A 14,001-nucleotide genomic window follows, 5' to 3' on the forward strand; every position below is an offset into this window, starting at 1 on the left:
GAGTGTGCTGACTGCCGTCCAGGCAGTGGTGACTGTGTTGGGGGGTGGGGGTGGGGGACTGGCCTCACGGTCGGGCCCCCGGACTGGGCTTTCTGTGTGTGGGATTCACACGCTGAGCCCAGGGCCGTCCTGCACCCAGGCTCCCGGCCCCGCTCAGCCCACACTTACCGGCTGCGGCCGGTCCTGCCTCCGGCCCTGCCCCGGGTGGTGGATAAAGGACCGGGTGGAGACTCTGTAGTGGTTCAGCAGGCAGACGACAACCACGACCATCACCGTGACCACCACCACCACGACGACCACCTGGGCGAACTCCAGCTCCGCTGTGACGAAGAGGAGACTGCGTCAGCCAGGCCCAGGGCCACCCTGCTCCCCAGACCCTCCTGGGACAGAAACGACTTCCCCCAGGCCTGCTGCCCGAGAGCCCCACTGTGTGGCTAGCAGATGATGGAGGGAGGCCCGGCTGCACGGACAGACCTCATCTTTGCGGTTCTGTCCTGAGAAGGGCCTGGTCGAGCGTGTCCCACTGGCCCCATGGGACCTCCCGAAGGGCTGCGCCGTGATGGGCCGGCATCACACAGGACACCAGGTCCAGCCCCGTGTGCACAGCATGGGCAGCCATCACACAGGGACCTTCCCCAGGGCAGGCAGCTCCTGGGTGCCATCTCCTGGGACACAAGAAGCTCTGGGGCCCCATCCCTGCCAGATCCCCCAACCCCCAGGGGGGTGGAAAGTATGATTCCCAAAGCACCTCCACGCAGGGGCCATGTAGCACACTGGAGGGAAAACACGCTGACAAAGAGCCCCAGCTCCGCTCTGAGAAGGCCCCACCAGGGGAGGTGATTGAGGAGACGCATCCCCATGGTCTCCAGTCCTGTGGCACCACTGGGTTCTGACCACACCGTTACAGAAGCCTGTCTAAACCGCTACCACGTGCTCCCCACTGGGCACCTTCACGGGCAGTTCGAGGAGAGGGTGCCAGCCCTCGGCTTCTCAGGGGAAGCGGAGCCCAGGGCCAAGGTCAGTCCAGACTTCCCGCTCCCACCGGGCCGAATGCTGCCCTGTTCTCCCCACACTTGGAGCGGAGGTGGCTGTGCAGGGGGCGGGCACAGTGCAGGAAGGGCAAGAGGGGGACAGCCCTGTCTGCGGTGGTGCTGCCTGGGATGCACACACGTGTGGACACGGGCACACGAATGTGCACACACGTACACACACATGTGCACGCACGGCACACCCTCTTGCTGCAGCAGGGCTCAGGCCACCGGCCAGTGGGTACACTGCTCTCAAGTGCAGGCTCACACCTGCGCAATGCAGGCAGGGGCTGGGTGCCGCCCCACATCCACCCTGTTGGGGTAGAGGGAGGGTCTTCCTGGATCCCACTGTGTCCTGTCCTGTGGAGCCATCCTCCACCCCAGCCCTCCACCCCGCACACCTGATGGACAAAGACTGACAAACATGCCTGCTGGACTGGGCGGGAAGGCCAGTGGCCCCAGGCAGGGGAGGGGGTGCACTGCAGAACAGATGATGAGTGTGAGGCCTGAGGACCCCACAGCGCCCCGTGGGGAGCAGCAGGGCCCAGGCGGGTGTGCTGGACGCACCCCTGGCTGGAGGCTGAGCAGGTGCAGGAGGCAAAGCCCCAGCAGCAGGAGGGGCGGGGCCGCTGGGCCCACACGTTGGGCTCCCCACCATAGTTTTCTGCTCTGGACACCCAGAGGCCTCGTGACTGATGGGCAGGAGATTGTGCTTGTACTTCCTCTGGGGAGGGAGCCCCCAGGGAGCCACCCAAGTACCTCCCAGGGACGATCAGAATCTTCAAGGTGGAGTCTCCTGGAAACTGAAATCACTCTCTGTCGGAAGGTCTAGGCTGGGACTTTGCAGCTGGAGTACAGATACCAGCGTGACCTCATTTATCCTCATGCGCTATGGGGTGTGTGACACACCTGTGAGGGAGAAACACGTCTTCACAACCCCCTGCCTTTGCAGACAACTGTCCCGTGTCCAGGACACCCTGTGTCACAAGGTGCCCACGCATCTGGACCCCAAACCTCGTCATCGGCGACACAGGATGAGGCTGTGTGCGTAAGCGATGAGGGACCTGCCTCCATCACCTTGTGTTCCTGGCATCAGGCATGGGTGGGCCCAGCGTCATCATGAAGAGGTGGACTGAGGACAGGCTCTGGAGCCCACTGCACAGGTGCCCACCTAGAGGACGGCTCCTGCAGGCAGGGGTGAGGCCCACCCTGGCTGCCAAGCACAAGGGGGCATCTCAGGAGATGAATGGAGGGTGAGCCACCAACCCACGGACCCCTGCTCCAGGGACAAGCAGATAGGAAGCAGGGAGTCAAGGGCGACTAATGCAGCATGAAGACTGAACCCAAAATAATGCTTTGTTTTACCAACTTTTATTTTTATTTTGTGAATGAACAGCAGAGTATTCAAAACTTGCCTTTCAGGTTAAATCGTGCCCTGGAATTGACAAATGTTTCCTCTTCTTAAGAAAACTGCTTTGCTTTTTGGATGACGATTACGACGAGGGGCCCCGCACACATCTTTGCGTGTTAATTCTTCACTGGGAGGATGTCATTCTAGGTCATCTCTTCCTGAATATAGAAGGCTATGCAGATGACCATTTGCAGCAAAACAATCAAATTACATTTTCATAATTCTATGCACATTTGGGGGTATATATGTGTTTCATTTGAAAAGCATTTTTATTATAAAAATAATGAAGACTTCTTTAAAATTCAAAGAACATAGATGGAAATAGTGTATAATGTATAAGTTCCCCTGCACAGGCCAGCAGCTCTCACTGCGACTCCCGCACCCACGCCGTCCGGGGCACAATTCACCCGTTGTGTGTATCTGTGTGTTGCCTGTTGAATAAGGGCTTTCTTCTTCTTAATGAATGGAATCACTGTACAAATATATTGTTCTTTTTTCCACTCAATACATCACAGACACCTTTAAACAAGAAAATACGTGAACCAACATCATTCCCCTGTGGTGCTGCCAGTTCCTAAACACAGAACACTGGGACTTGCATTCTCCAAGCGATGGGTGTTAGGTGGTTGGGTTTTGTTTTTTTTTTTACCGTGACCAAAAGATTGTGTGTGACCCACATTTGTAAGCATCCCTATGAAAAAATTCCAAAAACTGATACAACCTTGTAAATGCTCCTCTTGTCAAGGAGAGGGCAGGGTGTCTCCTGCCTCATGGCCCCAGACCCTCGGTCCTTTCCACGTGTACTAATCTGATGGGCAAAAACACGTATCTTGTTTTAATTTGTATTTCCCTGGTTACTAGTGATTGTGATCTTTCCCTATGATTACTGGTAAATTTGTATTTTTCTTTTTCATATTAGTTTATTTGTAGTTTTTTCATTTATTTTATTTGTAAGCAGTCTTTACATATTATGGCTATAAATCTTTATCTGCTACATGCGTTGCAAATATTTTCTCCTGGTCTGTCACTTCTTTAAACTTTGGTGTGAGTTTCTCTGTAGATGATATAAATTTTTTTAATTTTTATGTCATCAAATATTGTCACAATCTTTTTCCTTTATGGCTTCTAAGCTTCCCATTGATTAGGAAGGTCTTCTCTCCAGTACTCTAAAAATATTTTTCTTCTAAGATTTTTCTGTTCAGATCTTCACTTGCTCTGGATTTTATTTCTTCTGGTCTGAGACAGCATGTAGAACCCTTTATGTTGTCTGATAGGCATGAATCTTCTGATCTAATATCAAACTAAAAAGTTCAGCACAAACAAGGGTAAGACAGACTTCAGCTGTGGGAAACTGTTATAGAAGCTCCCACCTTTCTTTCAAAGGGAACCACCTGCTCTCAGGCTGTGGTCGGCGTGCCCTGTGCCCTGGGCCCTGCTGCGTCCCTGCTGAGGCGCCAGCACCAGAAGTGTCCCCCCCGCCCCCACGTGTCCAGACTGGCAGAGCTTCCTCCCCAGGCCCTCCCTCCTGCTCTGAGATCAGCTGCCCTCAAGGGCTTTGGTCCCAGCGCTGCTCTGTACCCCAACATGACCAATTACCCCAAAGAGCTCTGTGTGGATGACGTCTACCAGTCTTTACCGTATTTGAAATTAAAACTTGAAGATGTTAAATATTTATTCATTAAAAAATAAACTCACCACATGTTAACACATGTAACAAAATAACTTCCCGTTGCCACACTTTACACAGTGCTCACCTCTTTACTCCCAGTGGCCTCCCCTCTGCTTCACCTGCACCGGCGGGACATGTGGCTGAGGTACAAGGAGGAGGTCCTGCCTCACTGACCCCTGGGAGGGTCTTGGGGTTCCTGGGGGTCCTGTGGCCACAGTTGGAGGACGGGTGGTCCACACGGACTGATGACAGGCCCTCTAGTACAAATGCTAACGCCGGGACTCGAGATGTGCTCAGAGCAGCTCCTGGGAGCCCGGGCACAGGATGGCAGGAACCGGCCCCCAGGGTGCCACTAGCTGAGGCCGGCAGCCCTGGGTGACAGAAGCCCTTCACTTTGAACTCTGGGTGAACCAGCCCATGAAAACAGACTGCTTTTTCAAACGCTAATGACTGGAAAGTGCGACGCTTTACTCTCTTTGGGGCCACACATACTCCCCCTCCCTCCCCCCCAAGAGTGGTCCAGAGTGAAAACTGGAGGAAACAGAGACGGTTCCTGGGGAGAAGCACGGTGTCATCCAGACCCAGGTCCTGTGCTACCAACAGCCCCTCCGAGCTTAGCAGGGGGTGTGTGGGCACCCCTGTCCTTCCACGGCCTCCTTCACTTTAAGCAGGAACATCCTACCAAAAACACCTCATAAAAGGCGAACTACGTAAAGACCACACATGGCAGGACATCTGAAGCTGGGATGGTAGGTGGGAAGGGGCTCAGAGACCCCCAAAGCCAGCTGCTACCCCCACATACATTCTGTAGTAACAGTGACAGATGAGTGACTCCTGTCCCCTCTTCCTTCACGATTCCTGAGCCCCCCTCCCCCTCCCGCCACCCCGCTGTGGAGACGGCTCAGAGGCACTCAGCCCCAAAGTGTTTACCAGCCCCCCAGATGTGGCTCTGTCGCCAATGGCCTGATTTTACACCTTCTCAAGAAAATAACTTCCACAGAACAAGTAGAAGAAGCTTCACATTAAAAAACAAAAACAAAGCCCTGCATTCCCCACTTTTGAATGCAAGAATCGGATGAAATTCAGCACACCTGTTCGTCACGGTGTCCGTCTCCAGATTTCTCACTTCTGGTCTCAACCACAGACGTTGCGGGGCTTCTGGGGCCCGAAGCCCAGCCACTCCCTGGACTGCAGTCAGGGCTCCCCGCGTCCTCTGAGATCACCGCCCTCCTCAGGAGCAGTTTCCCCACGCGGGCGCACACACACCCCCGCCACCTCACACCGCATTCATTTCTCCCCAATTTCCCCCCAGCCCGGGAGGCCCAGGGTGCCGGCTGTGCACAGCGCTGTAGAAGGTGCGGTGAGGCCTGTCACCTGCCCCCCGCTGAACTCCCAACAGGCCCTGAAGAGCTGCACCCATGGGACAGACTCGAGCTCACCACGGCTTCCCGAGAACCAAGGGGGCACCCAGCCCTGGGCCCAGGTGACACAGAAGTGTGGCAGGTGGGGCCCTGCTGCCTCTCCCGCCCTGTCCGCCCGCACCCCGGCCCCGCAGGATGTGGCGGGGGAGGGGATGTGCAATGGGGGTACAAGGAAAGGAAGGGTGGGGAGGCCAGGGGAAGAAGAGAATGAATTCTGGAAGAACTATTAAAACAAGTATACAGGAACCATAGCATTCTGAGAAAATAATAGGATCCCTCAGGGTTTCCAAATTTTCAAAATGGAGTCTGGACACAGCCCACTGGGCAGTTCTTGATTCCAACAACTACCGACATCAGCAGAAGGAAGCCAAAAAGCAGGCCGAAGACTTTTAGACCAAAGTCAAATGTTTACGCCCCCTGCTTTCCAGGGGCTGTAGCCTGATGATGCTGTAGTGATGAGTCACTGCCACCCAACCAGGGGTTTTACAGCATCGCGTCTCAAGTTCACAGGAAGACATCTCAGACCCTGATTTCATCTCTCACAGTGACAGGGACAAGGTGATGATGGCATCTCCCTATTTTTATGGAGACGTCTCCAAGAAACTCCAGGCTGCGCGGAGAATTCCAGCAGCAAGAGAAGCACATTGTCCAGGGAGAAGCTGGGCTGACTCTGCCAGAGGCACGAGTGTCTGAGCTATTTTTAAAGAACGCGGGGCCTGGCTCTGCTGCCTGAGGCTCCCAACACGACACTCGCTTTTGCTTTCAGGAGGGTGGACCCCCCATTCCACGAGGCCTGTCCCCCAATGAACGCATCATCCTCCACACATGCCCTCTTCTCAACAGTCAACTACTCTGAAGCCCCAGATGTATAGTTTATGCCCTTACAGCCCTGATAATGGGGTGGGGGGCAGGCGGACACCTCGGCCTCACTCAGAGGAGGCATCACACAAAACATGGTGACGTCACAAGGCCTGGGGTTGCTGTCCCCACCCCCCATGGCAGCACCCCCATCGCTCCCCCAAGTGCTGGAACCTACAGGGACGTGGAGACCCCAGGGATACCCTCCAGGTGGCTTCTCCCAGGCCCCCGTGTCCACTGGGGCACAGGAACTGTGCCCTGTCCCCCTGGGCATGGGTGTGGTGATGACAGCCTTGGGGTGTCTTACTCTTATGGCTCTGTGACACTTGTAAAGTGCTAGATGTTCCTAAAGGCCAGTGAATTCTTTCCCAGATCCTATAGACATGGGGCAGTGGGGGGCAGGAAGACTGTGGGAGCAGGGGGTGGAGTCTACAGACTAAAATTGCCTCAAGTCTGTGAACTCAGTATAAAAATACTCTTGGAGACCTTAGCGGCTGAATGAAAATTCATACTCATTATACACTGTGGTCAAGGAGGGAAATTCAGCCTGTGTTATATGAATAACTTCACAGTTTGAAGTTCAGAAGGCAAAACAGTTAAGAGCCATCTTCAGGATGATTATATTCCATACTTTGAATTTTCTTTTCCTTGGGGTGGGCTGGCTATTCTCATCCATCCTACGACAAGTAGAACAACACAAGGGGCAAAGAGCCACCCCCATAAACCCCAGCTACGGTGCCACCCTGGCTTCCGCTTCCTTCAGACGCCCCCTCACGGCCCCTTAAAAGCGGACTTGCAGCTCCGGCCCAGCGCCAGCATGGAGTGACCCTGGGACACATCGCGCTCTGTTGTGGGGTCCCCGGCAGGCAGCACACCTCAGGGCTTGTGACAGACAAAGCGAGGAAGAAATGCCACCTGCTCTGGACAGTGTTGGCACAGAACCGCACTCCACCAAACCCTCGCTGACAAATTCCGTGCTGCTCAGGTTCTGCTAAAGCCTCTCACCTGTAACCACCATCCCGCCATCCCGCTATGCTGTTACTACTCCGCGGGACCCCCACGGTTAATAAAAGTTACTGTTTCTATTCATATGTTTACCTAAAATGTCTTGCCTGATAATAGAAGTGGGAAATGACACCTACTGTCTGTGGGAGGAGAGCGGGGAGCCGAGCACAGGGATGGCACAGGGCCTCTGGGGCAGGTGTGCCCGCACCACACCTGCTGACTCCAGGCCAAGGCTGGGGGACATGGACGCACCAGCGGGCAGGCGGTGACAGTTGCACTGCGAGTCCATCCAGCTAGAAGAGCATCTTTCTAATCTACTGAGGTCCAAACAGGCACCCAATACAGCTCTTCATGCATTTTATAATCTAGAGCTTCATGATCTCTTCAGAAAGAAATTTAGTTAAATATGTTCCCATCAAAGATGATTGACAGGATTTTCTGAAAACACAGAAGAGGACTAAGCAATTACAAACCTTTTAAACGTCTATCCCTTTGCTATCAATAGGGGAAAATGCATACATAAAACCATAATTTCCTCCACAGCGTTCACTTAAAATCCACCCTCACCTCCACCCCCACATCATTAATTTAGGAAAGTGTATCAGGAAGAAACACAGCTGCACAAGTCACCGCCTCGTTCACGGTTAAGAGCAGTCGCGTCTGAGGGCTCCCCAGCTGGCATCCATCTGTCTGTCCGTCTCTCCCTGTCAGGGTCACGGTTCTCCTTCCTAACCTCTGCTGTTACTGCACTGCTGACCTGAGAAACTGCCCAATAACCCCCCACATCCTGAGAAATGCATCTTTCCTTTAAAATGCTGTTTTCAAAGAGTCAGGGTGAAAAAAACAGTACCCACACGTGTGGCAGCAAGTGACAGAATTTCCAGGGGAGGTTTCAGCCTCAGGCACAGAGCATCTGAACAAACAAAACTCCAAACTGACAACCGTGTGCACTGCGCTCCTCCCACTATAGGAACCAAAGAGCCTAGAGCACACCTTCCTCAGGTGGGCCCGCCCTGCAGGGTTCCCAGGGCGACAGACCCTCCAGGCAGACGCCAGCTTCTCGGGAAAGAGTTTCTACTCTTCTCAGCTCTGTCCTCAGACCAAACTCTGAGAACCACCGCAAGCCCAAGAGCAGCCTCCCCGGCTGGTCTGGAATGTACCTTTTTTCAAGACCAGGTTTTTAAATGGGGCTTCCTTCAGGGTACCATTGCCCAGGGGCTCAGTGGACATAATCAGTCCTCTGCCGGGGGTCCTGCCCTGACGCAGCCCCCTACCCCCGGCTGAAAGCATCCCTTCGGCTCCAGGCCGCCTCCTCGCCTCTCGGAGCTACAGTGGGAGCCGGCGGGCGGGCAGGGAGGGAGCTGTCTACCTGTCCCCGCCTCACCTCATCACATCATATCGGCGCCCAGCCCGGGTGCCAGACTCAAGCACTGTGGCTCCAACCACAGGCCATGGCCACCAATTATCAACAGCCGCCCAGGAATCAGGACTGTGGCAGGAAGCAGGGTGTCAGGGTCTCGGAGCGCCCCGCCCCCCGGGGCAGCTGACCACCCGGCGACAGGCTGACAACACAAAGCAAGGACCCGCCTGTACCAGCCTCCTGACCTCCCTCAGGCCAGACATGGCAGAAAAGGGGGAACCTGCCCGTCAAATACCACACTCCTGCCCTTGATCTCCGCTAGGAGCTCGCCGAGTTGGAGAAGTGGAGAGAGCGCCCACGGAGCGCTAACCTTGGCAAGTTGGGTCCCCTGGCTGCGTGAGCACGCATCCCTCCCGCAGCCCAGAGCCTGGCCAACCGGCTCCTCGTGCCCCAGGGCCGCTCGCCGCTGAGAGCAGCTGTAAGGCCCCTGCGGCTAAGCTCTGGCAGCCGAAGCCCAGCTGGCAAAGTCAGGGCCACAGCAGGGAACCCTCACTGGCTGCCTCCCACCACCCCCTCCTCCCTCCCCCCGCCACGCGTGTGTGTCTCTCTCTCTCTCTCCTTTCTCCACCCCCCACCCCCGCCTCAGGGAGCACAAATAGACCACAGAGAAGTGATACAGTGAGGACTCTCCTTACTACCCAGTGTTACTTTACAAGAACCACAGGTAATGAGAAGAGCAGACCTTGTCCCCGGAGGAGACTTCTCCCTCTCCCCAGGGTCTAGACAGCTTGTTTCATGCACAGAAAATACCTCCAGTGGTTCTGCTACCCTGGGGCTGCGGGGAAAGGGCATCAGGCCAGCCCCCGCCCAGTAACGCCGCCACAAGCACTGCTCGGGGCCCAGAAGAGCCTCTGTTTTCCTTATTTAGGGTAAATAGCGATGGCACGTGGGCCATAGGACGTGTGGTCAAAGCAAAACTAAACTTTGTTGGAACAACCAGCAGAGAAACAGGACAATGAGTCGGCCCCGCCCCATGGTCAGCCGTCAGGGGCTTGATGTCCACCGGTCCCGGGTCGGCCAGAGACACCACCCCTCTGTTCTAACTACTGGGGGACAGGCAGGGAAGGTACAAAAGGATCATCTAGAAGACTTTTCAGAGATTTCACGTGGATAAAACAAATGGGAATTTCAGTAGGAAAATTAACAGTTGTACACATTTGCACGTGCCACTCAACACAGCCTGACTTTTCTTTTTTTTTTTTGCGGTACACAGGCCTCTCTCACTGTTGTGGCCTCTCCTGTTGCGGAGCACAGGCTCCGGACACACAGGCTCAGCAGCGGCCATGGCTCACGGGTCCAGCCACTCTGCGGCATGTGGGATCTTCCCGGACCGGGGCACGAACCTGCATCCCCTGCATCGGCAGGAGGACTCTCAACAACTGCGCCACCAGGGAAGCCCCAGCCTGACTTTTCTTGAGCAAAAATCCTAAAACGTAACTCCCTTCCCTGTGTTACACTTTCCCTGATTTCTTCGCAGTCACAGGCTGGGTGAGGACCCTCCCCGTCCCTGCAGCTGAGGTCCTGGCCGGCAGTTCTGGTCAGCTCAGGCAGGGACGTTCATAAGACCCCAAGTGAATTGGTTCTTGAAAAGTAGGGGTTTCATCAACTTGAGACCTGAAAACCTGTCCTTTGCTGAGGGACATAACTGCATGTTGAAATGGTTGCAAAGAGTCCACTTTGGGGTTTAACATTATTTATTTATTTTTATTATTATTATTTTTTTTGAGGTACGCGGGCCTCTCACTGTTGTGGCCTCTCCCATTGTGGAGCACAGGCTCCGGACACGCAGGCTCAGCGGCCATGGCTCATGGGCCCAGCCGCTCCGCAGCATGTGGGATCCTCCCGGACTGGGGCACGAACCCACGTCACCTGCATCGGCAGACGGACTCTCAACCACTGCGCCACCAGGGAAGCCCTAACATTATTTAAGATGTATATTTCATGCATCAAAACAATCAACATTTTTTCATTTTTGGTGGCTGCTGGGCCCCCTCTGCCTTTACACACCCACTTGTTGGGCTGGCTTCCTCACCACGGGGCATTTGGAGGCAGGGGAGTCTATCTAAATTAAGCTCCTTGTGCATTTTGTTTAATCGTTTAAAAATCACTTAAACAGGCTTGTCTTTATGGATGGCAGGCACCCACACCCCAGAGCAGGTGCACGCTGTCTGGCTGCGCCCGGCTGAGGGGAGCCCAGCAGGGCCGGTCTGGCCTGTGAGCCTCGCTGCCTGGTTGATGCGGGCCTGGCCCCGCTCCTTGGCCTCAGTGAACACTGGCAGGGCTAAGCCTCAGGAACTGGTCTCACTTTTGTTCCTCTGCCCTTTTAAGCAGTGGCCTCAGGAGGACGCTTCGGGAGGAACGCAGGACTGCCTGACCTGATCCAGCAGTCCGGCCCTAACAGTCACTCACTCCCGCTGACCCTGACAACAGGTTTTTAGCTGACAGGTGCCAGGATTTCTTCTCCCTTCACTCAGAGAACACAGCAGCACCCATGCGAGAAGGGTGTGGGGAAAGTGCTCAGCTGAACACAAACACACAAGCAGGAAAGTGTAAAACCACACGCGGCCAAGAACTCTTTCCTCCCTCCTCACTGTACATGTACATCTTTAAAATGAGTGCTCTGATGGGCTGATTTCACTAATGTGACAAAATGTCTCCGAGCTGCCTGAGGCTGCCTATGTGCAGCGAGGCCCTGGAGACGGTGCCAGGAAGGGGCACCTAAGACACACACTTTCACGAGGGGCTGCGATGGCAACCAGGACCAAAGCCTCTGCCTTCATCCCCAAGGTTCCCTCTGCAAAGGTCCTCCATTCATTGATCCGTGTGACACATACACACCACGTGGACAGTCCTTAGGAGGAAACGTATGGACCTTGAACGTGACTGACAGGCAGGCATTCGCTGTCGGGTGGACTCGTCCTGGGTTCTGTCTGCAGACAACTGCTGATCTAAGGAACTGAATAAGCTCCAGGCATTGGCTTCCAGCCAAGATCCAAACATGACAAGCGGAGTGACCTGAATCGCCAAACGAGGCAGCACAGGGCAGGGATTTTACCTCAGAGCTCATAAGCTTCAGAGAAAATCTCGGGTGGCAAAGAGCTGCTCTGCTAGGCCAGAATCTCTGTCACAGAGAACCTGGGTCGGCGTCCAGCCTGGTCCAATCTTCCCATTTACTCACCATGGGCGTCTCGGCCCTGCCTCCTGTGTCCCCACCAAGTTCTACACCCCGTGGGTGTCCCACAGAGACTTTCACAGGTAAACACCATCTGGAGAGTTAGGAATGTCTTTACGTGGCTGCATAGCAAATTAGCATCTGTAAACCTTCAGGAAGAGGCACTGCTCAGTTCTAGGTACTTTCAAGCAGGGCACGTCACCTCATTCCCACCTTACAGGGGAAGGAGCGAGGCTCGGGGAGGTGAGCATGTTGTCCAAGGTTCAAGGGCTGCCGAGAGGCAGGCTGGGAGCTCAGAATTCCCCAACCACAAACGAAGGGCCCTGACACTAACCGGAGGAGGTCAGCAGATCGCTGTGGACTTACTTGTATTCCTTTGAGGCACTAACTTGCAAAACCATGTTAAAGATTCTGTATCTCTACATGTTGCCAGAGGCCCTTGGAGCCACTTACGTGGCTCGTATGCCTGTTAACACGACTCCAGTAAGAGTCGATGCCTCTGTCCATTACAAATTCCCGTTCTCTGAGGTTTATGACTACGCTGTAAAATTCTGCCCTGAGATGAAATTTTCCACATAAAACTTAAGCCCTGGAATTTGGCCTTTAAAAAACAAAACAGTACATTTTAGTAAGTTTGCGACACTTAAAGTCATGAATGAGGATTTTAAAAGAACACAAACTTTATATTCCTGCAGACTCAAAACACAGTAATAGTTTATTTGATATTTGTGGATGTCAGCCTATAGCAGGGAATAATTCACTAATGTATTCTTAGTGCTTAAAAAACTGCAACACAGAGAAGTTCTTATATAGAAATGTGAATGCCCTATACGTGCTCCGACCACAGCACCTGACGCCCCTCATTTTGTAGAAATGTCATGCAGCATGACAGAGCTAGCAAGCTGACGGCAGATTAAGCATTTATTAAATAAATCAGTCTAAATTAAATAGCCCTAAATAGTTTCCTAACATGCAACGTTACCCCTATATTAACAGACCATGGAGTTTACCTACACACTGTCGATGCTACTATGGTACTTTTTCCCTCTATTGGAAAAAAAAATTACTGTTATTCTGCGTTTATGGCAGTATTGATTTTCACAACAGCTAAGCTACTCCCTACTAAACGGCTTTTACTCCTGTGAGAACAGCAGCTACTCTTGCAAACCCAGAAGAAAATGGAAAGCAGTATGAAGTCTTTATAGTGGATAAATTCAGGGCAGTTAGACCCCAGTCTGGGTTCCAGTCCTGCCACCTGACTCTATCAGCTGTGAAGCCCGTTTCCTCATCTGTAAAATGAGGTTAAGAGTCCTCCACCAAACAGCCGTTGGGAAGGTGAAATAAAACAACCCATCTAAGCCTTGTACTCAAAGTGTGGTCCAAGGAGCTGGTTAGAAATGCAGGATCTCGGGCACCACCCCTACCCTGGCTCAACCAGAGCATGCGTTTAAACAAAACCCCCAGGTTGCTTCTGAAACTTTGGACCAATCCAAACTCCTCATTTGGATTAAATTAGCAAACTGGGGTTCGGAGAATCTGTGACCTGTGCACACCACACAGAGGAAACGAGCCAGAATCAGGGCCCAAGTGATTGCTACTCAACACAATTTTCAAGAGTGTTGCTCAGCACACACACACGTCTGTGTGCACACGTGTAAACTGGGCATGCTGCGAGGGCAGCCCTGTTCCACAGGGCAGGTGTTTCCCGCTGTCCTCCCACCGTGCTGACCCATCACACCCTTTGGGCGGACGGTGCTGTCAGGGCTCACGAGAACGGCACAGCCAACCAGCTTGTGGTAACAGAGGCTATGGTGTCGGAATACAATTTCTGGGATATTTAGCACTCTTCATAAGAACTCCAAAAGTCCCTCAGGGAAGAAGAAAGAATTCCAATTTTGCCTCTGGAAAAACTCAATTGCCAGAAGCAGACTCTTTCTAAAGACAGAATTATGCAGCTGCCATCGGTCCCCCCCTTTGAACCGGCCTAGCTCTCTCACCAGCCTCCCCAGCCTGAGAA

General features: G+C 53.6%; 1 protein-coding gene across 1 annotated transcript in view; it reads right to left on the minus strand.

Moving 5' to 3' along the window:
- LDLRAD4 (low density lipoprotein receptor class A domain containing 4) overlaps nt 1-14,001 on the minus strand; it is a 311,826-nt gene that overhangs the window by 20,491 nt on the left and 277,334 nt on the right. Inside the window, 1 exon segment of the mRNA XM_019920721.3 lies at nt 169-320. Within this exon segment, the coding sequence (XP_019776280.1) occupies nt 169-320 (152 nt within the window).

Source organism: Tursiops truncatus, chromosome 13 (genome assembly GCF_011762595.2).
Source record: "Tursiops truncatus isolate mTurTru1 chromosome 13, mTurTru1.mat.Y, whole genome shotgun sequence".
Taxonomy (NCBI): Eukaryota; Metazoa; Chordata; class Mammalia; order Artiodactyla; family Delphinidae; genus Tursiops; species Tursiops truncatus.